The sequence below is a fragment of the Bos grunniens genome, chromosome 18, assembly GCF_055505025.1.
Source record: "Bos grunniens cultivar Pamir isolate PY7600 chromosome 18, Bosgru_T2T1.0, whole genome shotgun sequence".
Taxonomy (NCBI): Eukaryota; Metazoa; Chordata; class Mammalia; order Artiodactyla; family Bovidae; genus Bos; species Bos grunniens.
Window position 1 is genome coordinate 34387533 of NC_141182.1, and position 27358 is coordinate 34414890.

At 45.7% G+C, this 27358-nt stretch overlaps 2 protein-coding genes across 34 annotated transcripts in view; one reads left to right on the plus strand and one right to left on the minus strand.

Annotated features, from left to right (window-relative positions):
- TK2 (thymidine kinase 2) overlaps positions 1-11053 on the minus strand; it is a 48296-nt gene extending 37243 nt beyond the window's left edge. For 16 of the 31 annotated variants that reach the window (XR_015145556.1, XR_015145554.1, XR_015145555.1 and 13 more), the window contains exons 1-5: positions 10321-10506; positions 9413-9450; positions 4160-4234; positions 2039-2092; positions 1384-1473 (exon numbers count right to left, since the gene is read on the minus strand). Coding sequence is in view for 23 of the 31 variants with exons in the window: in XM_086350970.1 (XP_086207096.1) it covers positions 1384-1473; positions 2039-2092; positions 4160-4234; positions 9413-9450; positions 10321-10468 (405 nt within the window). In the remaining 8 variants the exon portion in view is untranslated. Of the gene's footprint in view, positions 1-1383; positions 1474-1967; positions 2093-3612; positions 3742-4159; positions 4235-9412; positions 9830-10041; positions 10507-10966 lie in introns of those variants that run through there. The other 15 variants (XR_015145560.1, XM_086350985.1, XM_086350977.1 and 12 more) reach the window with 12 other exon arrangements.
- A 670-nt stretch (positions 11054-11723) lies between these two features.
- LOC147353377 (chemokine-like factor) overlaps positions 11724-27358 on the plus strand; it is a 32885-nt gene continuing 17250 nt past the window's right edge. For 2 of the 3 annotated variants that reach the window (XM_086350996.1, XM_086350997.1), the window contains exons 1-2: positions 11724-12209; positions 23224-23382. In XM_086350996.1, coding sequence (XP_086207122.1) covers positions 12132-12209; positions 23224-23382 — 237 coding nt within the window. In that variant the 5' untranslated portion in view covers positions 11724-12131. The remainder of the gene's footprint in view (positions 12210-23223; positions 23383-27358) is intronic. The other variant, XM_086350995.1, reaches the window with a different exon arrangement.

Below are 27358 nucleotides of genomic sequence, written 5' to 3' on the forward strand. Positions count from 1 at the left end.
AAAGCCATGTCCTCTCTCTCCTATCTGTCCATCCGTCTTCCTTTCTATTCTTCCATCCTCTCCTTACTTCCAACTCTCTCCTACCCATCTTTTGTAGCTCCCCATTTATCCCTCTTGTATTCTCTTTCCTAGTCTATCCATCTCTCTCTCTCTCTCTGCCTCCTTCCTGATACATTTCATTAAACAGAGGAACACACATATGGCCCATTATATGTAGATATAATGGACACAATTTCTGTTTGCAACTGAGTGCCCATTCAGGAAAAAGTAAGGCGAGTGCCAGCCTCAGATCCTCTGACATGTAACTTTTAGACAGATCTTTGGGCTTCCCTTGCAGCTCAGCTGGTAAAGAATCCGCCTGTAATGCGGGAGACCTGGGTTCGATCCCTGGGTTGGGAAGATCCCCTGGAGAAGGGAAAGGCTACCCACTCCAGTATCTTGGCCTGGAGAATTCCATGGACTGTGTATAGTTCATGGGGTCGCAAAAAGACAGACATGACTAAGTGACTTTCACTCACTCACTTGGGGAGATAGAAATTCAAACAGTTCTGCTTGTATCTTTTTTCATTTTAAAAAACACACAGATTTGTAGAAGGATGAGAGCTATGGCTGCAAGTGCCCAGCCCTGCATCAAACCAAGTGGCTATGTCAAGAGACACTGGCCGGTGGATGTCCCGTCTCCTGTAAGGAGAGCCTCCAAAGCCAGTCTCTCATGCTGGGCTGCCATTCTGAACCCCAGGTGCCAATCTGGATCTCCTCAGAGCCCCTGTTCACACCCTCCGGCTGATGAAAGGGGCCAAAGCAGCCATCTTTGTGCCCGGGTGATCTTCCCCAATACCTGATTGGCCCAGGGCTGGACACCTGACCCAAGCTGAGCCAATCAGGTTCTTTCTCTCAAGAATCTGAACCAAGAACGTGAACAGGCCTCCTGAAGGTTAGGTCCACGGTTCTCATGCAAACAAACACGGCATGCGTTAAAATCACCTGGAGGGCGGGATAAAACCCAGATTGCTGGACCTCATCTCCAGAATTTCTGATTCAGCAGGTCCAGGATGGGGTCAGAAAATGTCGTTTCTAACAAGTCTCCAGGTGCTGCTGCAGCTCCTAGTCTGGGGACAACACTTTTGAGAACTGAGTTAAAGGGCATTGAGCCCAGGAGCCAGCAGGTCATGAAGACTTGGGCTCACGTGGCATCGTAGCAAGTCCTTGGCTAGCTGAGGGTGGGGCTGGGGGGCCTGGAGCCTGGTCCTCAGAGAGCGGCGGGACTAGAGACCCTGGACTCCAGAGACAGAGAAGGCTGAGCAGCTCCTTGTAAGGTTTCCCTTCCTGGCAACCGAATGCCCCTCATCTGATGAAAATTGAAACCAAGCATCTGAGACGTACCTGCGGACGAGTGTGCTGGTCGAGCATGGTGAGCTGCACATACGTCTGCAGCGTGAGGCCCCATCGACAGGCATCCTGGTACATCAGACCCTGCGGGGTGGTGGGGGTTGGGGGGAGAATGCAGTGCTGTATCTGCAGGACTCCCTGACTGTGGACCCAGACCCCACCCATCCCTTTCTAGCAGCCAGAGCTGAGCCTTCTGGCTGGGAAGGAGGTGGAAGGAGCACAGGCACATCACAGCCCTGCTTGCTGGGTCCATCCTTGGCAAAGTGCACGGGGTAGCTTCAGAGGGAGCCTGGGGCATAGCCAAGTGCAAACCCCAACTGGAGGTTTACCAGGGAACCTGCAAGGAGACCTGGGTTTCTTCTAGGAGAGGGGTCGGGGTAGAATGAGCAGCTGGAGACTACTCCCCAACCCCTACCCCACGGAGCTGGGCGAAGCACTTGCGAGAGTTTGGGAGCACTGACAGGAGGGCTCTAGGCTCCCTACGCGCCCAGCCAGGCCTCAAAGAACCTGGACCTCAGAACACCAACCTGCCACCGTTTTCCCTCTGTCCCCTCGCCCGGTGCAGGGCGGGGACACACCTCGTGCACTAGCACCGCCGTTCCCGTACACTTGAGAAGCTGGTGGTTCACACAGGAAACCGCACACTCACCAGCGGATTATGGCCTCGGACATTTCTCCACTTGGGCACAGGCTCTGTTAACACCTGCCAGGAGAGAAGACGTCAGAGAGCTGCTGCTCCTCAGTTCTGAGCTCCATGAAGGCAGATGAGTGTTAGGGGTGGGATGGGGACAGAGTCAAGACCTGGGCACCCAGGCTGGGCTAAAATAGTGGAGCAACCCTCCCTGCAAGGTCAGAGCTCCATCTAGACATGGCTCCTGGTGTGACTTCCAGAAAGGATCTAAGACCCACCCTGTCCACCCTGTATACAAGTATACACACGTATCCCCTCCTCTGCTGCCATGGGGGCTCCTTGGGGGCAAGGGGAGTTCTCCCAATCACACCTCCTGTTTTCCATCCTGTCCCTTACTACCCACCACAGAGGGCAGGCAGGGAGGTGAGAGAAGCCAGGAGGGAGGCTGCTTCATGCAGCTTGAGCCCAGCTTCTGGTTCGGGGGCTCTGCCGTGACCCTGGCAGTGAGCTCTGCCTCCGTTTCCTCCCTCTGATCTCTGCACTGGACACACCGATGGGCAAAGGATCATGTTTCTTTTAGTAGCTTCCCTAAACTGTGCAGGTGAGTTCTGGAAAGGATTTAAACGGTGTTCTTGGAGCCAAGACTTTAGAATATATGGGGATATTTGGGGATCTTCAAGTGCATGTGAGCAGGTGCCACAGGTCACAAGAGAGCAAAGGAAAGCAACGCATGGGACCCTTGAGGAGGAGCCCCCGCCTTCCCCCTTTGTGCCTTCGCTCATGCTGCTGTTCTGCCCAGTATGCCACCTCAACTTATTTCACCCCAACTTTCATTACGTGGAAAGCTCATGCATACCCTTCAAAAGCCAGCTTATATCTCTTCCTCTGTGAATCATTCCCAGCCCCCTCCCAACCTTCCTCTCCTTCTTCTGGGTCTTCATTCCATTCCTATCCTGTGAGGAGCAAATGCTGTACCACTCAGGCTCACCAGAGGCTGAGACAGAGGCAGCCTTGACTTGCGCCCCATCTGTGGGACAGTCATTCAACACACACTGAGCATCTCCTGTGTCAAGTACCACACTAGGTACCAAGGATACAGCAATAGCAAAACACCCCAGCCCTGCCTTCACGCAACTTTAAACCGGCTAGGGAAGCAAACATTAATCAGATCATCACAGAAAGTTAGCACGTATTTTCAAACCCTGAGAAGTAGTATAACATAAGGATACAGAGGGGCCAGAAGAACCTACACCAGGGAGGGTAACCTAGCTGGGGAGGTCAGAGAGCAGAGCTGAGATCTGAAGGGTGGTTTTCTTAAAGCCAAAACATTTTTGTATTCTGTGGAGCCAAACGAGGGCACAGGCCCTGGAGCAGACAGCCTGGGCTGGGACACAGCACCACAGGCACTAGCTGGGCGACTCTGGCCGAGCCATGTGACCTCACTGAGCCTGTTTCCTCCTTTGCAAATGAAGCGATAGTAGGACCTGCATCACAGGGACCACTCTTGGAAGGATGAAATCAATTAGATGATAATGAAGCCTCAACACAGTGCCTGGCATAGAGTACCACCCTCATTAGCTGTTAACCCTCACTGCTGATGGTGGTGGTGTTCATTGGCTCCAAGGTCTTCAGTGAGAACAAAAGTGCTTCTAAAGCCAGGGTGCAGGGGGCAGGAATTTCCCTGGTCCAGTGGTTAAGACTCTGCACTTCCACTACAGAGGCAGGGGTTCGATCCCTGGTCAGGGAATTAAGTTGCCACATGCCACTCAGCTGGGCTGAAAAAAAAAAGTAGAGTGCCAGTGAGAGTTACATTGCTCAGGACAGGTGTGTCAGGAGCCCCCCAGAGCCCCACCTCCCTGGGTCTGAGGATTCATGAGGAGGACTCATAGGATCCAGCATATAGTCATACTCACAGCTAACTACAGTGGGAGGTTACAAAGTATAATCAGCCAAGGAAAAAGGTGTATGGAGCAAAGTCTGAGGAAACCAGGCCCAAGCTTCCAAGGGGCCCCTCCCTCCTCTCACACGGGAAATTCTCAATTCCCCCAGCAGCATTTCTGCTGGGTAGGGCTGGTTTGCACCCCTTATGAATCCACCAAGCTTTTGCAGGTCGCTTCAAACCTAGTATGGAAGCCGTACCTCGATGTCTGTTGAGTTGGAGAAGAACTCCAGGCATGTTGTCTTCCCACTGGCAATGTTGCCCTCCACACAGACCTAGCAAAAGACAAATGCATGTTAGGACCAGAAAGTGAGTGCCTGGGGGAGTATCAGGACGAGTTTCTAGGGAAGCGCTCAGGTGAACAGCGTAACTTGTTCAGTTCAAGACCCCAGTGTGTACACAAAACCTCCACAGGAAACCCCAAGGTCCAGTTATTAGCAATTAACAACTCAATTCTTCCCACTACTGGCAGGCTCCAGACCCACCAGGCCACCACCCTCCAGGACAGATGCTCCCTTACGTCAACCCACAGACCCCACAACTTGTCCTCGGCCACCCTAGCTCTGCCCTTCCCTAGCTCAATCCCTCAGACGCTTAGATTTTAGGCCAAATGGGATATTACTCAGCCATTAAAAAAAGAATGAAACTGGGTCATTTGTAGTGCTATGGATGGACCTAGAGTCTAACATACACATTAAGTAAGTCAGAAAGAGAAAAACAAATGTCATATATTAATGCATATGTATGGAATCTAGAAAGATGACGCAGATGGGTCTGTTTGCAGGGCGGGAACAGAAATGCAGACGTACAGAACAAACGTGTGGACACAGGATGGGGCAGGTATGGGTGAGATGAACTGAGAGAGTGGTACTGACATATAACCTACAGTCTGTAAAACAGATAGCTAGTAGGAAGCTGCTGCATAGCACAGGGAGCTCAGCCTGATGCTCCGTGACGACCTAGAGGGGTGGGATTGGGGGTCTTGCATCTGCTCCCTGAAGGCTTTCCATGGGCCAGGCACTGTGGACTCAGGAGCCAGTCCCAGCTCCCACTGAGCTCATAGGTGTGAGGATGGGGAGGAAAGTAAAAGGGAATTACAAGAAAAGATGCTCACAGTGCCATGGGAGCACAAGGCCAGCCAGCACTGCTCTGGAGAATGTGCCAAAGTTTACCTCCCGCTTCCTCTGCTGTTAGGCCTTCATTCCAACTTCCCATGATTGTAACTGACGCTGTGATGTGCCATCTATCCTTATTTTTTATTGGGGGGACGGGGGGATGTTGCACAGCTTGTGGGATGTTACCTCCCTGACCAGGGATTAAACCCGTGCCTCCTGCATGGGTTGGAAGCACAGAGTTTTAACCACTGGACCACCAGGGGATCCCCTATCCTTATTTTTAAATAATAACATTCATCTTTTCTGAAAACAGATTTTAAGCATTCTCACAATAAGAAATACAGGGAACTGACAAAAAAAAAAAAAAATCACTCCTAATTCCAGAGATAACCATTATTTAAATGTTTAATCAGAATCAAACTTTTCAGAGGCAAACAAGTTTGAGCCCCAAAGCCCCCACCGGAAGAATCAAAATGTATATTATCCTATTAAAGACCCTGAGAAATCTGCCATAAGAAAGGAACTTGCTCAAATGTCCAACCAAGTGGGATCCATGCACTTGAGGGAGCAATATCACCATTCAGCAATAAACAGAAATGAAGTGCTGACAAACGCAATAACGTGGATGCACCTCAAAACATACGAAAAATGAAAGCAGCTAGTCACGAGACCAAATGCTGTACGATTCCATTTCATAGAAAATGTCCTGAAAAAGCAAATCCTCAGAGACAGGAAGCAGAGTAGTGGTTCCCTGGCTCTGGGGGAGTGACTGTAAATGGGCAACAGGTTTCTTTTCTGAGTGATGGAAATGTTCTAAAATTAGATTGTGATGTTGCACAACTCCATCAATTTACTAAGAAATCATTAAGCTGTAAACTTAAAACAAGTCAATTTGGGGGTATGTACATAACTTAATAAAGCCATTCTTTAAAAAAAAAAAAAAAGGAACACAGTTTAATTTTAATCTAACAGTCAAAAAATTAAGACTTTTCACTCTCACCCCTCAAATTCTCTCTCCCTCTCCCTCATACATACCCACTGTTACGACTTCCCAACTTTCCTTTAACCAGACTAACAATTTCTTTCCTTCTTTTCCCCCAGACAGTTCACATATTATTTCATTTGGATCATACTTTATATATTTTTATCCTCTTCTTTTTTATCTCTTACAAAGTAAGTACTTTCCTAGGTTGTTAAGTATTTTCAAAAATGTGATTCTGGATGGCTGAATAATATTTCATCACATAAGATATACCATGAATTATTGAAATCCCTACTGTTGAATGTTACATTCTCTCCAGTTGCTTTTATTATAAAATTGTGTTGTGATATTTTTGATACGATAAACTGTGCTGTAGTGATCCTTCTTGTACATAAATCCTTGTCACTGGCTCCAATTATTTCCCTTCAATAGACTTTTAGGAGTATAATCAATGCATCCAAGGATACGTGAGTTTTTATGACTGTTGATGATGATGCCAAATTACCCTCTAAAATGCTGTCCCAATTCACACCCTTTTTTTCTAAATGAAAAAGATGGATGGAAGAGCATGTGCCTTTTACCATACTGTGCCAATACTGGGCATATCCCCTCCTCAATCTTCATTCATTATGAATAATAATGTCTGTCACCAGGCAGTGTTAGCCCCTGTGGGTTCTGTACTTTGCCAACACTGTCACAGTGATCCCTGAAACAGTCACAGCTAAGAATTATTTGCATAGATGGGGAAACTCAGGCTCTGAGAGTTTAAGGACTTGTCTACCTCTACTAAAGAGCATAACTGGGGTTTGAACCACATTGTCTGATCCACGCTTTCCTTACTCCATTTCCAAAAGCATTTTTTTTCTGTTAGGGAGGTGGAGCACTTTCTTCTGTTTATTAGCTATTAACAAATTCCCTCAGGAAAAGTCCGTTCATATTTTGTTCACTTGAAAACGTTAGTCACTTCTTTTTAACTCAATTTTGGAATTTATTTTGCAATTCTGGGCAGTGACTCACTCCCCAGCTGTAGCTCAGCCCAGATGTTCCCTGTCTAGTTCAATCCCATTGGAGAAGGCAATGGCACCCCACTCCAGTACTCTTGCCTGGAAAATAACATGGGTGGAGGAGCCTGGTAGGCTGTAGTTCATGGGGTCGCTAAGAGTCGGACACAACTGAGTGACTTCACTTTCACTTTTCACTTTCATGCGTTGGAGAAGGAAATGGCAACCCACTCCAGTGTTCTTGCCTGGAGAATCCCAGGGACAGAGGAGCCTAGTGGGCTGCTGTCTATGGGATCGCACAGAGTCGGACATGACTGAAATGACTTAGCAGCAGCAGCAGCAGCAGTTCAATCATGCCCATGGGATGTCCCATGGGCACCTGAATTCATCACTCCCCCAATACCCATTTACAGCTTCTGTTTCCATTCCTGTCTTCAGGAAAGGCTACACCATCTACCCAGACATTCAGGGCCTTCTTACCTCACCCATCAACTCATAACACCTCTCCAACCCTTCTTGTGGGAGCAGCCTTCCTGCTGGCCTTTCTGCCTCCAGTCCGGCCCAGCCAGGCCCCCTATTCCCTATCTATGGTCCACCACCTCTTCCTGAGAAGTAAACCAGATCACACCCAGTAAAGTCTTTCAGTGGCTGCGGGTGCTGGGATCTGCCTCCAGGCCCTGTGCCGGACCAAAGGCTCTCCCCAGCCACCTCTCTGGGACGACCACAAGCCTCAGGCTCTCATCCCTCTGTGACTCGTCCCTGCAGTTCTCGCTGCTCCAACACTCCAGCCTTGCCTTGTCCTCCTTCTCCCAGGAGGCCTCGAAACTCCCCAAGGCTACCCTCAGTCATCCTCGAGAAGCTCTGCCCCTACTCCCTTCGGCTCTAGATCCACCATTGTCCTGTTCACACTGTCTCCCCCATCAGACCAAAGGCTCACCAACAACACAGGCTACTGGAGTCCCAGGTCCACACGGGAACTCAGAGGATTTGTATAATTAAGAGCCTCTCTGGACCAGACTGCAAGCTCCACACCACTTCCTATGGACCACCTACTGTGTGTCTGGGGGATATCAGACCACACCCAGAAAGCACCAAGGATAGGCCTGGCTCACAAAAATGCTAGCTCAATAATTAATAGCATCAATACCCACCTGGCTCGACTTACCAACCCCTCCCCCAGCTGTGGTGCCTGTCGCCATACCCTACCGCATGTTTAGTTTCAACAAACTTCCATAAATCTCAAGCATTTTCATCACCAGCCCTCTCCATGTGACTGCTCTCCGTCCCAGGCCCTCTCCATCACCTCAAATACCCCCAGGGGGCCTGCCCACACCTTCCACCCTCTACAGACCCCAGCCAAGGTACTCCTGCCCACACCCACCAAGTAACTCCCTCTCCATCCATTATCTACCAATCTGCAGCTCCCTGAGCCTCTGGGCCAATGGTGACCAAAATACTGCTCCACCACAACCAGCTAAAGGTTTAAACACCATGGGCATGTCCAGTTTGACCCTCCTTTGACCTTCAACCTCATACCAGGCACAATCCCACCCCAGAGCTGGCATCTCGAAGTCACTGCACTGGCGGAACCCATGTCTGTGGACCCCCATGAATTCTTCGTCTCCTCCCACTCACCTACCCTTCTCAGCAGCAGTGGTCTGGGGGCAGCAGTCAGAAGACCTGCCTTCACCGTCAGGTTGTCAGCTGCTAGCAGTCAAACTAACCTTCCACTTTACAAATCCTTTTGTAATCATTCATCTATTCAAGTTAATAGTCCAAATTCACCCAGAGGCTATGAATACAGGTATTCTCCTACCTGTGCGGATTCTTAGCAAAGACATACCAGAAACTGTTAACAGAGGTGGTCTCTGGGGAGGGAGCCTGGGGCCCAGGAGTGAACAGCTCTTTATCCCTGGAGATGCCCTTGTATTTGCTGTTTGGTTTTTTTTAATGTGCACATATTCCTTCACGCTTCTCCTCAAAATATGTATTTTGTGTGTGTGTGTGTACTACTACTACTACTACTACTACTAAGTCACTTCAGTCGTGTCCGACTCTGTGCAACCCCATAGACGGCAGCCCACCAGGCTCCCCCGTCCCTGGGATTCTCCAGGCAAGAACACTGGAGTGGGTTGCCATTTCCTTCTCCAATGCAGGAAAGTAAAAACTCAAAGTGAAGTCGCTCAGTCGTGTCGGACCCTCAGCGACTCCATGGACTGCAGCCTTCCAGGCTCCTTCGTCCATGGGATTTTCCAGGCAAGAGTACTGGAGTGGGGTGCCATTGACTTCTCCGGTGTGTGTACTACACATATATAATCCTACACTGGAGAGAGCGCACGTTAGAGAGAGACTTACCACTGATTTTTTCTCTTTTTCATTTTCTCTATCTTTATCTAGAAAAGAAAGGAAACCAATTTTTAAACTCGATTTTAAATAGCTCACTCTTCGGTCATTGTTATGCTTGCTCCCTGGCCTAGAAATGTTTTCCTGTAACACCTGGGACACTCCCTCAGTGGAGGGAGGCAGACTGGTGTCTATGCCTTGAAACCGAAACTGCCGCCCGGATGCTGTTGGCATGTCTAGGCCACCAATGTGCTCAGCTTTGTTCACAGAGTATATTATGCTTTCCATTTTCTACACATTTTATATTTATGACCCTCACTGATGGGTGTCCAGCCAGTTAAAACGCAGAGTGGCCTCCACTCGAAGCTCCCGGGTAGGAGAGGTCGGTGGGTATGGACTTCCGCACAGGACTCAAGTTTCTCCTGCAGGCCCCGGGGCTGACATCGCGGCCCACCCAGCCCACGGCGGGTTCTGAGGTGCCACTGAACTCCAGAACTTGGCTACAACGGGGGCTCTCATTTCTGAAGGGCAGGGTCTCCAGTCCCAATGGAAAAGAGAGGGCATTGAACCTAACCGACTCCCCCATCCCTCGCTTGCTGGCACCTCCCCCAAGGCCAAAAGAATGGACCCAGGAATGGCACCGGAAACCCTCGGGGAGGAGGTTCTTTCCACTCTTTAGAGGGTTCCGCAGCTCCGAACAGGAGACGGGCCCAAGGCCCCAAAGCCCCACCCGCTACTGCCGGCCAGGGTCCGGGGCACCTACCACCGACCGCCCCGCCCCTTCCCCAGGCCTCCCAAGGAACTCCCGGGGCCCGGAAGGAGGGGTTTCGGGTTCACGCCGGTTCCGCGAGCCAAGGGCGGGGAGTGGGGCTGATAGCCGCATCCGGGATGCCTGCAAGGGAAACTGAGCGACGCGTTACCCCGAGGCCACGCCCAACGCTGCGCCCCTTGCGACCCTGGGCAGGAAGCGGGGCTCCCGGGCCCATCGCGGCGCAGCACCCGGAAAGCCCAGCTCCGCAGCGGCCGCAGCAGCAGAGCCCGGCTGCCGGATGCCACAGGCCCAGCCATTCTTCCTGCGCGGGCCTGCGCGAGCGCAGCCGGGAGACAGGGCCCGCTCCGCGCGCAGCCGGAAGCCGTAGCCTGCCCCGCCGCGCCCCGCCCCGTCGACTCTTAAAGAGACCTCATCTCATTTCACCCTCCTGGCAGCCTGGAAATCTCCCCGCCAAACAGAGGCTGGCAGAATGAACCCATGATTTGGCAAGATTCGGGGCTTGGGTGGCCAATAACACCAGCGACTGGTTTGTTAATTAACTATTGAAAGTAGAAGTCGCTCAGTCGTGTCCGACTCTTTGCCACCCCATGGACTACACATGAAATTCTCCAGGCCAGAATACTGAGTGGGTAGCTTTTCCCTTCTTAGGGGATCTTACCAACCCAGGAATCGAACCCAGGTCTCCCGTATTGCAGGCGGATTCTTAACAGCTGAGCCACAAGGGAATCCCTAATTAACTGTTGGAGGTTGCTTAATTGAGCATCTGTTGTATCCAGGAACCAGTGACAACTCACACGCTGTTATTTATTCTTCCCAACAAGCCTATAGGTGGGTGCTGTCACTCCCATTCTCCCAGCCGAGCTGATCCTTGGAAACAGGTAACTTTTAAAAAGTAAACCGAAGCATTCATTAAGGGGTGGAGCTGAAATTCAAGCCCATCTATCTTGCTTCACAGCTAGCGCTGTTTTCTCTGAACTTTGACATTTCCAGGATCCGGACTGTAAATATGCTAGATCCTTCTGGAAGCTATTAAAAAACTAGACAACAGGACCCAAAGGACTCGCTTATGCTAAGCCCCACTCACCAACCAAGACTTAATTATAGTTTTGGCTCTCCAGTCAATCAGGCATCATCTGATCAGCACTAGTTAAATCTGCGGTCCCCATCCTTTTTTGGCACCTGGGACCGGTTTTGTTGAAGACCTCCCCCCCACCCCGCCCCGGGGGAGGAAGGGAAGGAGACGGCTTCAGGATAATTGAAGTGCGTTACACTTTTTACTTTATTTGTATTATTGTAATATTGTGCACTTTATTTGTATTATTATGACATCTGCCTCACCTCAGATTAAATCATCAGGCATTAGATCCCAGAGGCTGGGAACCTCTGAGTTAGGTAACCTAATAAACCACCTGCCATCCCCTAGGAAAGTAATCTTGCAATAACCAATTTCCTTGTTGCCGCTCCCTTCTGCCTTTAAGTCTTTGATTTTGTACACCTCTTCAGAGCGCCTTTCTGTTAGACTGGATCGCCGCCCTATTTGAATCATTTTTTTTTGTTGTTCAAATAAAATCTTAAAAATTTTAATATGGCTGTTTATCTTTTATCAAATGTACAATCAATATGTGGTCGTCTGGACAGACAACTAGGGAGTGGAGAGAAGTTGGCCTTCGTAGCTCCCCTGTAGGTTAGCGGAAACGCAGAGTGCGAACTGAACCCGGCTTTCCGGCTTTCCGGCTTTCCAGCTTTCCGCAGAACGGGAGCCTGTGGCAGGGAGTGGGGGACCTGGCGTGCACCCAAGTGCCGCTGCAGTAACTTGCGCATGCACGCGCCAGGGCGGGAAGCCTAGAAGCGCTGCACGTGGCCGGGGTGGCCGTTGCAGACTTGGCGCAGGGCCTGGCAGAGAGGTGCGCTGAATAGGGGGACCCGCGGCAAAGTGCTGCTGCTGGGTCTGCAGGGGAAATGCAGACCCTGAAACCGAAACCAAAGGCTCGCCCCTTCTGCTTAAGCGTGAAAGGCCACGTGAAGCTGCTGCGATTGGTGAGGGCTGGGCCGGAGGACTGGGGGGCGGAGTCCCAGCTCACTCCCCTGCTGGGAGATAAAGCTACCGAGTAAGAAGCTTCTGCTCCCTTCTCTCCTCTCTCGACTTTGTTTCTATCAAGGCCTTCTTAAAGGGAAGGCATTTCGCCTTACACCCTGGGGGCGAAAGTGAAAGTCGCTCAGTCGCGTCCTGCTCTTTGCGACTCCATGGGCGGCATAGTCCATGGAATTCTCCAGGTCAGAATACTGGAGTGGGTAGCCTTTCCCTTCTCCAGGGGATCTTTCCGACCCAGGGATCGAACCCAGGTCTCCCATATTGCAGGCGGATTCTTTACCAGCTGAACCACAAGGGAAGGGTAGAAGGAGAGAAATAGGACAACTGTCGTCTTCATCAGGGACTTTCTGTACCCAGTAGTAGTAGCAAGGGTTAGTCGCTCAGTCATGTCCCACTCTTTGAGACCCCATGGACTGTAGCCCGCCAGGCTCCTCGGCCCATGGGATTCTCTAGGCAAGCGTACTGGAAGTGGGTTGCCATGCCCTTCTCCAGAGAATCTTTCCTGGTAGCTCAGACGGTAAAGGATCTGCCTGCAATGCAGAAGACCCGGGCTCGATCCCTGGGTCGGGAAGATCCCCTGGAGAAGGGCAAGACTACCCACTCCAGTATGCTTGCCTGGAGAATCCCATGGACAGAGGACTGTGGCAGGCTACAATCCATGGGGTCTCAAAGAGTTGAACACAACTAAGCGACTGACACTTCACAGACCCACTCATAAAGCAAGCTCTGCACACCTGCATGAATGGCCTACACTTGGACCCCCAAACCAGTTACCCAGGTTACCATGTGAGGCTGCTGCAGTTGTACCATTCAGACGCCAATGAGATTAAAACCAAAAACAAAAAAATGCACTGAGGTGTTTCGGAGAATGCTGTGTTTACTTACTATAACTCACAAGTTTTTTGTTTTTGTTTTTCCCAAGCTTTATTGAGACATTTCATATATGATAAAACTTACTGATTTAAAGGGTACAACTAAATGTTTTTAGTACACTCATAGGTGTGTAGTGATATCTCACTGTGTTTTTTTAATCAATTTATTTTTTAATTGAAGGATAATTGCTTTACAGAATTTTGTTGTTTTCTGTCAAACCTCAACATGAATCAGTCATCAGTTCAGTTCAGTTTAGTTCAATCGCTCAGTCGTGTCCTACTCTGCGACCCCATGAACTGCAGCACGCCAGGCCTCCCTGTCCATCACCAACTCCCAGAGTTCACTCAAACTCATGACTCATGTTCATCGAGTCGGTAATGCCATCCAGCCATCTCATCTTCTGTCATCCCCTTCTCCTCCTGCCGCCAATCCCTCCCAGCATCAGGGTCTTTTCCAATGAGTCAACTCTTCGCATGAGGTGGCCAAAGTATTGGAGTTTCAGCTTTAGCATCGGTCCTTCCAATGAACACCCAGGACTGATCTCCTTTATGATGGATTGGTTGGATCTCCTTGCAGTCCAAGGGACTCTCAAGAGTATTCTCCAACACCACAGTTCAAAAGCATCAATTCTTCCGCGCTCAGCTTTCTTCACAGTCCAACTCTCACATCCATACATGACCACTGGAAAAACCATAGCCTTGATTAGATGGACCTTTGTTGGCAAAGTAATATCTCTGCTTTTGAATATGCTGTCTAGGTTGGTCATAACTTTCCTTCCAGGGAGTAAGCATCTTTTAATTTCATGGCTGCAGTCACCATCTGCAGTGATTTTGGAGCCCAAAAAAATAAAGTCTGACACTGTTTCTACTGTTTCCCCATCTATTTCCCATGAAGTGATGGGACTAGATGCCATGATCTTCGTTTTCTGAATGTTGAGCTTTAAGCCAACTTTTTCACTCTCCTCTTTCACTTTCATCAAGAGGCTTTTGAGTTCCTCTTCACTTTCTGCCTGTATACATACATCCTTCCTCCCTTTTGAACCTCCCTCTCATCTCCATCCCCATCTCACCCCTCTAAAACGGATACAGAGCCCCTGTTTGAGTTTCCTGAGCCATACAGCAAATTCCCATTGGCTATGTACTTTACATATGATAATGTAAGTTTCCATGCTACTCTTTCCATACATCTCACCCTCTCCTCCCCTCTCCCCATGTCCATAAGTCTATTCTCTATGTCTGTTTCTCCACTGCTGCCCTGTAAATAAATTCTTCAGTACCATTTTTCTAGATTCCGTATATATGTGTCAGAATACAATATTTCCTTTCTCTTTCTGACTTACCTCTGTATAATAGGCTCTGGGTTCATCCACCTCATTAGAACTGACTCAAATGTGTTCCTTTTTATGGTTGAGTAATATTCCATTGTGCATATGTACCACAACTTCTTTATCCATTCATCTGTCGATAGACATCTAGGTTGCTTCCATGTTCTAGCTATTGTAAATAGTGCTGCAATGAACAATGGGATACATGTGTCTTTTTCAATTTTGGTTTCCTCAGGATATATGCCTAGGATTGGGATTGCTGGGTCATATGGTGGTTTTATTCCTAGTTTTTTAAGGAATCTCCATACCATCTTCCATAGTGGCTGTATCAATTTAAATTCCCACCAACAGTGCAAAAGTGTTCCCTTTTCTCCACACCCTCTCCAGAATTTATTGTTTGTAGATTTTTTTATGATGGCAGTTCTGACTGGTGTGAGGTGATATCTCATTGTAGTTTTGATTGGCATTTCTCTAATAATGCACAACATTGAGCATCTTTTCATGTGTTTGTTAGACAGCTGTATGTCTTCTTTGGAGAAATGTCTGTTTAGGTCTTTTCCCCACTTTTTGATTGGGTTGTTTTTCTGGTATTGAGTTGTATGAGCTGCTTGTATATTTTGGAAATTAATCCTTTGTCAGTTGTTTCATTTGCTATTATTTTCTCCCATTCTGAGGATTGTCTTTTCGCCTTTCTCATAGTTTTCTTTGCTGTATAAAAGCTTTTAAGTTTATTCAGGTCCCACTTGTTTGCTTTTGTTTTTATTTCCATTAACCTAGGAGGTGGGTCATAGAGGATCTTGCTTTGATTTATGTCATCGAGTGTTCTGCCTATGTTTTCCTCTAAGAGTTTTATAGTTTCTGGTCTTACATTTAGGTCTTTAATCCATTTTGAGTTTATCTTTGTGTATGGTGTTAGGAAGTGTTCTAATTTCATTCTTTTACATGTAGCTGTCCAGTTTTCCCAGCAACATTTATTGAAGAGGCTGTCTTTGCCCCATTGTATATTCTTGCCTCTTTTGTCAAAAATAAGGTACTCATAGGTGCATGGGTTTATTTTTTGGCTTTCTATCTTGTTCCATTGGTCTATATTTCTGTTTTTGTGCCAGTACCATACTGTCTTGATGACTGTAGCTTTGTAGTATAATCTGAAGTTAGGAAGGTTGATTCCTCTAGCTCCATTCTTCTTTTTCAAGACTGCTTTGGCTATTTGGGGTCTTTTGTGTTTCCGTACGAATTGTGAAATTTTTTGTTCTAGATCTGTGAAAAATGCCATTGGTAATTTGATAGGGATCTCATTGAATCTGTAGATTGCATTTGGTAGTATAGTCATTTTCACAATATTGATTCCTCCTACCCAGGAACATGGAATATCTCTCCATCTGTTTGTGTCATCTTTGATTTCTTTCATCAGTGTCTTATAATTTTCTGTGCAGAGTTCTTTAATCTCCTTAGGTAAGTTTATTCCTAGATACTTTATTCTTTTTGTTGCAATGGTGAATGGGATTCATTCTTTAATTTCTTTTTCAGATTTTTCATTGTTAGTATATAGAAATGCAAGTGATTTCTATGTATTGATTTTGTATCCTGCAACTTTGCTAAATTCACTGATTAGCTCTAGTAATTTTCTGATACTATCTTTAGGGTTTTCTATGTACAGTATCGTTCATCTGCAAATAGTGAGAGCTTTACTTCTTCTTTTCTGATCTGGATTCCTTTTATTTCTTTTTCTTCTCTGGTTGCTGTAGCTAGGACTTCCAGAACTATGTTGAATAATAGTGGTGAAAGTGGACACCCTTGTCTTGTTCCTGATCTTAGGGGGAATGCTTTAAGTTTTTCACCATTGAGTATAATGTTTGCTGTAGGCTTATCATATATGGCCTTTACTATGTTGAGGCAGGTTCCTTCTATGCCCATTTTTTGAAGAATTTTAATCATAAATGGGTGCTGAATTTTGTCAAAGGCTTTTTCTGCGTCTATTGAGATTATCATGTGGTTTTTCTCTTTCAATTTGTTAATATATGGTGTATCACACTGATTGATTTGCGTATATTGAAGAATCCTTACATTCCTGGAATAAACTCAACTTGATCATGGTGTATGAGCTTTCTGATGTGCTGCTGAATTCTGTTTGCTAAAATTTTGTTTAGGATTTTTGCATCTGTGTTCATCAGTGATATTGGCCTGTAGTTTTCTTTTTTTGTGTTGTCTTTGTCTGGTTTTGGTATCAGAGTGATAGTGGCCTCATAGAATGAATTTGGAAGTATTCCTTCCTCTGCAATTTTTTGAAAGAGTTTTAGAAGGATAGGCATTAGCTCTTCTCTAAATGTTTGATAGAATTCTCCTGTGAAGCCATCTGGACTGGGCTTTTGTTTTGGGGGAGATTTTTGATCACAGCTTCAATTTCATTGCTTGTAATTGGATTGTTCATAACTTCTATCTCTTCCTGGTTCAGTCTTGGAAGATTGAACTTTTCTAAGAATCTGTCCATTTCTTCCAGGTTATCCATTTTATTGCCATATAATTGTTCATAATAGTCTCTTATAATCCTTTGTATTTCTGCATTGCCTATTGTAACCTCTCCTTTTTCATTTCTAATTCTGTTGATTTGATTCTTCTCTCTTTTTTTCTTGATGGGTCTGCCAAAGGTTTGTCAATTTTGTTTATCTTCTCAAAGAACCAGCTTTTAGCTTTATTAATCTTTATTATTGTTTCTTTCATTTTTTTCATTTACTTCTGCTCTGATCTTTATGATTTCTTCCCTTCTAATAATTTTGAGGGTTTTTTGTTGTTCTTTTTCCAGTTGATTTAGGTGTAAAGTTAGGTTGCCTATTCAATGTTTTCCTTGTTTCTTGAGGTAGGATTGTATTGGTATAAACTTACCTCTTAGAACTGCTTTTACTGCATCCCATAGGCTTTGAGTTGTTGTATTTTCATTATCATTTGTTTCTAGCAGTTTTTTTTATTTCCCTTTTGATTTCTTCAGTAACCTGTTGGTTATTTAGAAACGTTGTTTAATCTTCATGTGCTTGTGTTTTTTACAGTATAACTCACAAGTTTTGATCTGAGTGAGCTCAAGGCTGATAGAGCCCAGAGCAAGGACAGTGGAACTGTGCATTTCCGGGGTGTCAGACCTTCCAAGAGATTGCAGCCAGTTATGGATAGAGGTTTGGGAGAGAATGGACTGTTATTTGGAGGATGGTGACCTGGCTAGTTAGAGAAGTGGAAATTATCATAGGAGAGTATGTTGAAGAATTTTAAGAAAAGGGGAAGGAAAAAAAATAATTCTTAAATTTTAAAGAGGTGACCTATAAGAAGAGGGGATAGAAAGTTAAAACTTACAAGGAAACAGCCCCGCTTAATAAGAGAAAGAGTTTTCTATTGGGAAAGTGCCAAAATAAGTGGCCACTTGGGAAGGCAGTACATTCCCAGACAGAAGAGGTACCAGGTGCAGGCAAGTACCTGGTGAGCCTGTTGTAATGGCAGCTCAAACTCCAGGTGAGTGGGCAGGACAAACTGCATGCACAGCCCTTCTGCACCAAAGTCTGTGATTCTGAAAAATATAACATACTGCAAGTCAGAAGGCCGAAGGGAGGTTTAGAAAACTACTCGAGTTCAAAGGGCTTCCCTGGTGGCTCAGAATCCCTCGAAAAGAATCTGCCTGCAGTACAGGAGACCTGGGTTCGATCCCTGGGTAAGGAAGATCCCCTGGTAAAGGAAATGGCAACCTACTCCAGTATTCTTGCCTGGAGAATTCCACAGACAGAGGAACCTGGCTACAATCCACAGGGTTGAAAAGAGTCAGACATGACTGGGTGACTAACACACTTTCACTTCAAAGAACAGAGAAATTCCTTTGGGTTGGGAGTAAATAATCAGGAAAGAAGTGACTGGAAGGTCTGGGGTTCTGAAAGCTCTGGAACACTGGAGGAGAAACAGAATTTTGTGAGAAAGTTTTGATTTTTGACATACGAATTTCCTCCACAAACATTTTGAATATTTCCTGTCTTCTCAGCCCTGAGTTAGGACTTGAAACAACAGGCATCCAAGACAAAAGTCCCTGACTCATGGGGTCCTTCAGTTTAGACAGAGTCAGACACACAAGCAGATAGTTTTGGTTTGATAAGATGAAATTAGGGCACAGAATGAGGCATTTAATCAAGGAGGTATCAGGAAGCTTCCTAGGGGGACATGGGTAGGGTTTAAGGGACAGTCACCTGAGTAAAGGCTTGGAGGCAAAAAAAAAAAAAGCATGATTTATAAGAATCCATAACAAGTTGAGTGCTGCCTTATTTTTTTCCATTCAACAATATTTATTGAAAGCCTGCCATGTGCGAGGCACTGTTTCTGGCTCTTGGGAAGTATCAGGGAACAAAGCAAAGATCCTTGTACTCATGGAGTTTACGTATTGGGGTGGGAGGGAGGGGAAAAAAGCAACAAACAGAAAAAATAAATAAATGGTGTACTATTCTAGAAGGGGGTAGGTGCTATGGAACAAGGGAAAACTAAAGCCAGGTAAGAGAGTGCAAGAGAAGTGTTGGAGAGGACGGTTGCAGGTTGCAAGACTAGAATGGTCAGATTAGGCCCTGTTGAGATGACTTCTGAGTGAAGCGTTAAGTGAGATGAGAGAGTTAACTATGAATACATTGGGTTAGCCAAAAAGATTGCTCATTTTTTTCCATAAGATGTTACAGAAAACCCCAAACAAACTTTTTGGCCAACCCAAGATGAAGGAAGACGTGTTTTAGGCAAAGGAACGCCTAGTACAATGGCCCTACGGCAGGAATGTACCTGAAGTGTTCAAGGAGAAGCGAGAAAACCAGTGGAGCGGGGGTGGAGTGACATGGGGACAGTGGGAGATGAAGGTTTTGAATAAAGTTTTATATGATCTGACTAACATTTTAAAAAGTGCACCAGCTGCTATGGTGACAGTAGACTGGGGGCTGGGGGTTTGGGGGACGGGAGGATTCCTGCAGAGGCAAGGGTAGAAAAAAAGATGATCAGTTAGAGCTATTGCAGTAATCTGGGCAAGAGATGACTGTGGCTCAGACCAGGCCCCTAGCAGACTAGGTTATAAGAAATGGTCACATTTGGGATATATGTTGAAAGTAGCCCCAACAAGATTTGCTGATGAACCAGGTGTGGTATGAAAAAGAGAGAGGAGTCCGAGATCCCGCCAAAGTTTTTGGCCTAAGCAGCTGGAAGAATGGAACTGCCATCCACTGAAAGCCTGTGGTCTGTAAAGCAGATGTAGCCAGAAAAACAGAAGCTCAACTTTGGATTTCACTGTTAAAGATGTCTATTAGACATTCAAGTGGAAATACTGAATAGGCATTTGGATTGTAGGAGAGATTGGCACTGCAGAAATGTGTGCTAAGTCCCTTCAGTCATGTCCGACTCTGTGCAACCCTATGGACTGTAGCCCACCAGGCTCCTCCGTCCATGGGATTCTCCAGGCACGAATATTAGAGTGGGTAGCCGTGTTTTCCTCCATGGGATCTTCCCGACTCAGGGATCGAACCCAAATCTCCTGCAACTCCTGCATTGCAGGCATATTCTTTATCACTGAGCCACCAGGAAGCCACTGCAGAAATAGAGGTATTTAAAATCACAAGATTGATGAGATCATCAGGAGGTGATTGTACATAGAGTGGAGAAGAGGACCATGGATTGAGCCCTGGAACACTTTAACATTAAGAGGTTGGGGAGAGAAGGAAGAACCAGCAAAGAAGAATGAAAGTGAAAGTTGCTGAATCATGTCCGATTCTTTGTGACCCCATGGACTGTAGCCTGCCAGGCTCCTCTGTCCATAGAACTCTCCAGACCAGAATACTGGAGTGGGAAGCCATTCCCTTCCCAGGGGATTTTCCCAACCTGGGGATCAAACCCAGGTCTCCTGCATTGCAGGCAGATTCTTTACTATCTGAGCCACCAGAGAAAACCAAAGAAGAATGAGAGAGAGAGCAATTAGGGAAGTGAGAGGAACCAAGAGTACGGTGTCCTAGAAGCCAAATGAAGAAAATTCTCAAGAGAATGATCAACTGTGACAAATACTGATGACAGTTCAAATAAGATGAGGACTGAGAATTGAACACTGGAATTATCCTGTAGATAAATTGTTAACAGCTCTTTGCTAAAGTAGACAGGAGCTGAGTCATGGAAGATTTGGACCCCATGGTGAAGGGAGGCTCTATTCTGAAAACCATGGGGAGCCACGGAAGGGTTTTAAACAGGTGGAGCGTTGCACAGATCTTCATTTCAGAAATTTCACTGTAGTACCTTTGTCAGGTTAGTTCAAGGAAAAGATACTGAAGAGCAGTAATTGGAGTGACTAAGTGGATTCCCAAAATGTTTAGGCATTAAGTCAGCAGGACCTGATGACTGGTCTGTTGTGGGCAGTGAGTTGGAGCAGTGATCTTAGGTTTCCAGGGCAGGTGAAAAGATAGCTGGTCGCATCACCAATTAAGATAGTGAATACAGGAGCAAGGGACAAGGTGACATCAGTTTTGCCCACGGGGAACTGAAGATTCCTGTAGGTTATTCAGATGTTCTAAATGGCTGTTTATGTGTGAGATGTTGAAGATACACCTGGGATAGAGACTCAGATTTGTTGAGCGGGTTGTGGATAGAATCTAAACAAATGTCAGGATTTTAAAGTGATGCGTAAAAGGAAAGCCCACCAAGGCTGAATAGTTTCAGAGGAATAAGAACTCAAAGAGGTGACATGGGAGTCAAGGAGTAGAAAAGTAGGAAAAAGCCAATAGCAAGTAAGTCATGGGGGTCCAGTAACATAAGGATTGAAAAATGTTTGTTAAATTTAGTAATTTTGAAATCATTGATGATCTTGGCAAAAGCAGTCTACATAGAGAGATGAAATGTTTGAGATATTAGTGAAATGTTGAAAAATTAACTGAAAACGAAGGCCAGGAGACAGGAAAATTATAAGAGCTGTAAGTATGAATTGGGGGAGAACCCAGGGTGATTGAAATCATGGGAAATGTGCCCAATTCTGAGGTTACAGATGATGGGGACTGAAAAAGTGACCCTTGATTTCATAACCCATGAACTCAAGACCTTATTTGGTTCAGTAGAGTAAATGAAGTGATTTGAGATATGTTGCTGATAGTAATTATATTAATTATAAAGAACACATTATTTAGTAACTAGTTACATTTACTGTAAAAAAAACTGACCAATTTAGAAGTTTCAAAGTAAGCTACTTTTACACTAACAAAGTAACTGATAGAATTATGAATAAGTAGCCTACACAGATCCAAGGTTAAAAAGAGAATGTGGATGCTGACAGATTGATCATAAAAGTCTAGTCAGCAAAGACTCCTGCCAAAATCATTTTCCAAGTACACAGAGACTTCGGATAAAGCTGTATCTCCTGTAAGAACATCACAACATCAACAGACTCTCAGGGACTGACCAGCTTATTTTTTCCTTTAAGTCACTTATCATTTCTCTTTTCTATATCTTCATTTGGAAATGAGGAAATTAGATTAATTATCTTGGGTTTTTTTCACTTACGTTTTTGTTCATTCTGATTGCATTATGTTTAGATAAGAGAAAATACGTTAAAAAGTGATGTATCAGATTTTTTTTTCCCTTTTCTTCTCCAAAGGGTTCTTCAGAGAATTGTTTTTCTCTGACACTTTGTTTTAAACTTTCCTTCCCAGTATTTTTCTTTAAAAAAAAATCATTTTTATTTTTGACTGTGCTGGGTGTTCGTCGCCACATGAGCTTTTCTCTAGTTTCGGCAAGCAGGGACTACTCTCTAGGTGCAGTGCACAGGCTTCTCACTGTGGCGGCTTCTCCTGTTGCAGGGCACGGGCTCTAGAGCTCGTGGGCTTCAGAAGTTATAGCACGTGGGCTCAGCAGCTGTGGCTCCCGGGCTCTAGAGCACAGGCTCAATAGTTGTGGTGCTCAGGCTTAGTTGCTCCGTAGCATGTGGGATCCTCCCAGACCAGGGATCAAACCTGTATCTTCTGCATTGGTAGATGGATTCTTCACCACTTAGCCACCAGAGAAGCACCCCCAGTGTTTTTCATAGCAACATTCTAAGTTTAAATTTGACGGTAGAGTCCAGATTTTTGTTACAAGTTAAGGAGTGATGAAGAGGATAAGGAATTATAACAGCCAGTACACAGGCTTTTTTTGAGAAGCATTATAGGGAGAAGTAGAAAAATGGGAATTTCTGTGGGGAGCAGATGAAAGGAAGGGGTGTGTATGTTTTAAGAGAAGATAACTTAGAGACTTCCCTGGCAGTCCAGTGGCTAAGGCTCCATGCTCCTAATGCAGGTGACCCGGTTTCATTCCCTGGGCAGGGAACTAGATCCCACATGCAGCGAGTAAGACTCAGCACAGCCAAACAAATAAATAAATATTGTTTAAAAAGAGAGAGAGAAGATAACTTAGATATGTTGATAAGATGATGAGGAAAGGAGCTAGGGCAGGAGGAGAGAGTGAAGGTGTGAGAGGGAAACCGAGCTACTTAGTGGGAAAAGATCAAGGGCATGGCTGTGGGAAGTGATGGCATTAGGCATACAAGTGGAGAAATTAATTAAACAAAACAGGAAGGGATACCTAGTTCTCTTAAAATGAGAAGAGAAGTCGACACCCGTACATTTCAGTCTGCCTCGTTTAGATGTGTGTGTGTATAAAGAAGAAACCCGTTTATTTTGACATTTTAGAATCGATCATTTTTACAGCTTAAACTTGTTCAATCATCACTGAAGAGGTCGTGTTTTTTTCCCCTCTAGGCACTAGCTGCGACATCTATGACCCTTTTCATCCTAGCACAAGCGCCAGAGCCGTACATTGTCGTCACTGGATTTGAAGTCGCTTCTACTTTCTTTTTCATACTTTTATATATACTCAGACTTGATCGATTAATTAGCTGTTTATTTTGGCCTTTACTTGTAAGTGTTCAGTTTTGTTGTTAACTACTTTTTCCTGCCATAGAGAGACATTTTAATAAACTCTGTTGTTTTTCGTAAACCTTTAAGGAATCTCTAACAGGCTTAGGAAGGAGGATCTCTATCCACTGCTAATGTGCTCTGGGGAGATCCTCAGCGAACCAGAGCAACCGCTGAGCATGGATTCTCCTCGGAGCTCCATCTTTCGGTAGATAACGGCTGATGTTTCTGTTAGGGAAATTCACTTAGGGGTAGATCATCAAAATAAATTTAAATTTAAGATCATGGTCAAATAAAATCATAGCGCATTCTTAATCTTTACCTCCCTTTGAAGTTCATGTTGATATGACCTCAAAATTAGGGAACAGAGACGGAGCCAGATACACAAGTATCTACATCTTACATATCCCTGATCACTAAATGGAAAATCAAAATAATTTAGAGGCTGAATAAAGCACAATGTTATCTTACTTTAAAATGTCTGTCATTATTGATGATAAATAATTTTTAACTCATCTTGTAGAACCTTATTCAGTAGCATAGGGACTTTACCTGTCATACTCACAGCTTTAGGAACAGCTGCCCAGTGGAGTGCCCAAATGGTCCAGAAACTCTTGAAACAGGCAATTGAAGATATTAGCTAAGATTCTTGGCCTGTCAGCCTGGACCATAAGCTGGTTCTAGGAAAACCGGAGCAACTTCACACTCCTCTTTCAAGTCTTAGCCCCAGAATCTTGTGTCCTTAGGTCTCCTTTCTGAGACCTGTGCTGGCTTTCCACCCTTTGGCCAGACAGGTAGCTGCACTGGTCTCATCCTTTTGAGTTCCAGAGCACTCGTATCCAAGCTGATAACCCTGTATTAGAGGACTTGCCTGGTGGCTCAGCAGGTAAAGAATCCTCCTGCAATGCAGGTGACCCAAGAGCCTCGGCTTCAATCCCTGGGTCAGAGGGAGATCCCCTGGAGTAGGAAATGGCAACCCACTCCAGTATGCTTGCCTGGAAAACCCCATGGACAGAGGAGCCTGGTGGGCTATAGTCCATGGGGTCGCCGGGAACTGGGCACTGAGCAACTAACACTTCACTTCAACCCGTATTAAGGAAGAGAGGACTTTAGAGCTATTCTCAAACCATAAACATGCCTTAAGGTGGCACCTTCTGGAACCACTTTTGAAAGCCAATGATAAGCATTTCAGGCTAATCACAAGCTGAGAAAGTCCCCAAAGTGGAGAGCTGGGGGAAGAATAGGATCTCTGAGGCATCTCTCCACTGTGGAGCTGGACCTGACTGCAGTAAGGTCTGGACAGGAGATGACAAAGCCTTCCTTAGGTGGTCCTGTAACATCATTTAGTGGCAGAAAGGACTCAGCTAAATTATCCCAAAGAGATGATGAACATGGTCACATCCTGTTCATCTTACACCCTAAAAGTTATATAGTGCTCTTCACACTCTGCTTTTCCAAGGTTAATAAAACTAGCACATTTTAGCATTTATTTTTTTCCCCAAACTGTAATAATCCTCGGGAGCTTCTTACATGTCCCAGTAATAAACTTGGAAAATAAATTTCACAGAGTACACAGAGAGGGAGCGTGGACTATGTGCAGCATACTGAAAAGTAGTCTCCAAATCTCTGAGACTCAGCCTGGGCTGATTCTGTACTCTGAGAAACGATGCTATCTGGCCAACTCAGTTATCACTCCATCATGAAACCCAGACTCCTCTCTGCTCTTGAGCCCATGAAATCATTTATTCAGCAAATATTAAGTATCTGCTAATCCCAGGTTCTATACTAGGCTCTTTGAGAAAACAAAACACAAATCTTGCACCCAACAGACTTTCCATATAGCCAGGAAGAAAGACCGATGAGCAATTCAGTATAATATTAATAGGTGCTCCCTGGATGGTGTGGAGGTTCCCAGGAGGAGAAGGAAACCAAATCATAATAGGCTTGCCTGAGGAAAACTACACCTGAGTTGAGGCCTGGAGGATGAAAAGTAGTCAGCTGACTGATAACAGGGCTGAGCGTTCTCCCAGTACAGGGAACAATGTGTCTGTGAGGTTCTAGGTGGAGAAAAAGCTGGGCCCTCAAGGACCTGCAGGAGTCCTGAGTGGCCACAAAGCAGAGAGGGGGCAAGAGTTGAGGCTTGAGAATGGGCTGCCGTCTATGGGGTCGCACAGAGTCGGACACAACTGAAGCAACTTAGCAGCAGCAGCAGCAGGAGGTCAGAGCATGCAAGAATTCGAGTGCCCTGGGTTTTAACCCAAAAGCCATTGGAAGCTTTGGGAGATTTTTAAGTAGAGTGACACAATTAGCTTATATTTGAGGAGATCGCTGGTAGCAATGTCAATAATGGCCTGAAGAGGGACAAAACCAGAGGTGAGTCTCATAGACCCCTTAAAAGTCTGTTATCATAATCCAGACATGAAAATGAGAAAGGCCTAAATCAAGGTTAAAACTGTACCTGGAGAGAAAGAGTGTTGATGAAAACTGATAGGATTGGGTAACAGAAAAAAATCAAGGAGAGCTGCCATTTAAAGAACCGTCTTAAGAGGGTAACAAGACAGGAAGTTTAGGAGGAAGAATAGGTTTATTTGAGGGGAGAGGTGGATAATGAGTTTAGCTTGAGAAATAGAAGGTTTTAGTGCCTTATGGGACATTCAGATGGAAATGTTCAGGTCTGAGGCTTAGGAGAGAAGTTAGAGCTGCAACTTTGGGGGAGTTATCACCTCGTGATGGGAAAATGGCTCCTAGGGAGAGTAGAGCAAGATGAAGGCAAGACTGGGAAATATCAATGTCTGGTGTGAAAGGAAGGAGCGAATAGGCAGAGAAGGACAGGAAAGGACCCAATCGAGACCCGTGTCCCAGAAGTCAAGAGAGGAGAGCATTTCGAGAAGAAAGGAGAGGTGACTAATGTTACAAGTAAGGCGAGAAAGCCCAGAAAAAATTTATATATATATATATTCACTGTATTAATAGAGGCCCCCAGTGTGGACCAGTGACAGTAAAGTGGTGGGAATAGTTAGACTGAGCAGGGAAGGAGACGGCTGTGGGCAGAGGGTCAGCACTGAGTTGAAGAAACCTGGCCAGGGACCAAGGAGGGTAACGAACAGAGCGAGGTCCCTGCAGAGTGGCCGACAGGAGCGAGGCCGGAGCACAGCTGGGAATAATGCCTGTAACATAAGTGAAGGACACCAAGACGGCAGAAGATTCCAGTTAATCTACGGGGGGTGAAGGAAGGGGGAAGGCAACCTGTCAATACTTCTATCAATGGCCACTGTCTTCACTGATTAGGAAAGGGCTTGGTCGCCTGCACAACAGGTCTGTGATGCATGTCACTGTCCCAGAGGTGTAGTACCTAACACAGTCCATAGAGCAGGTGTCCTCTGACTGGTCCCCTCAAGTGCTCCAGTGACAGGACACACACAGTGAGGCAACCCAGGTTTTTGTGGTGATATGTAAGAACAGGCTCAAAATTTCTATGAAACCTCCATTTTTGTAATTAAATTTATAGTCTACTCCATGGCATACTGATGTTCGGTTTTTAATAGAAAAACAAGGCTTGAAACCACTATTAAGGATCACTGATATTCTGGGGCAGAAGCATCCTTCCCTCCCCACTACCCCATCCCCAGCCATTATTCTCTGCCCTTCCTAGAACATCATTTTTTATCTGAAGCCATTTATATACACTTACTCAAATTACTACCAGGAGGCCGGCTATCTGTCTGGAGCAGAGGTGTGGTCTGTTGCCCTGAAACAGCTAAATACCCAGCAGAGAGGAGCATTAACCTAGGACAGCTAGTCTCAATATCTCCTGCAGACGAGGACTCTTTTTCTGCCTAAGTGTATCATCTACTCTTGCCCTGTCCCCGTTGAATCTCTTCCTGTTTTCCTTGTAATAACTACTTTTCTAAGTTACCAGGGTTTGGAAGATTTCTGTGTTAAATATTCCAGAATAAAGATGACTTACCTTTTCCACAGT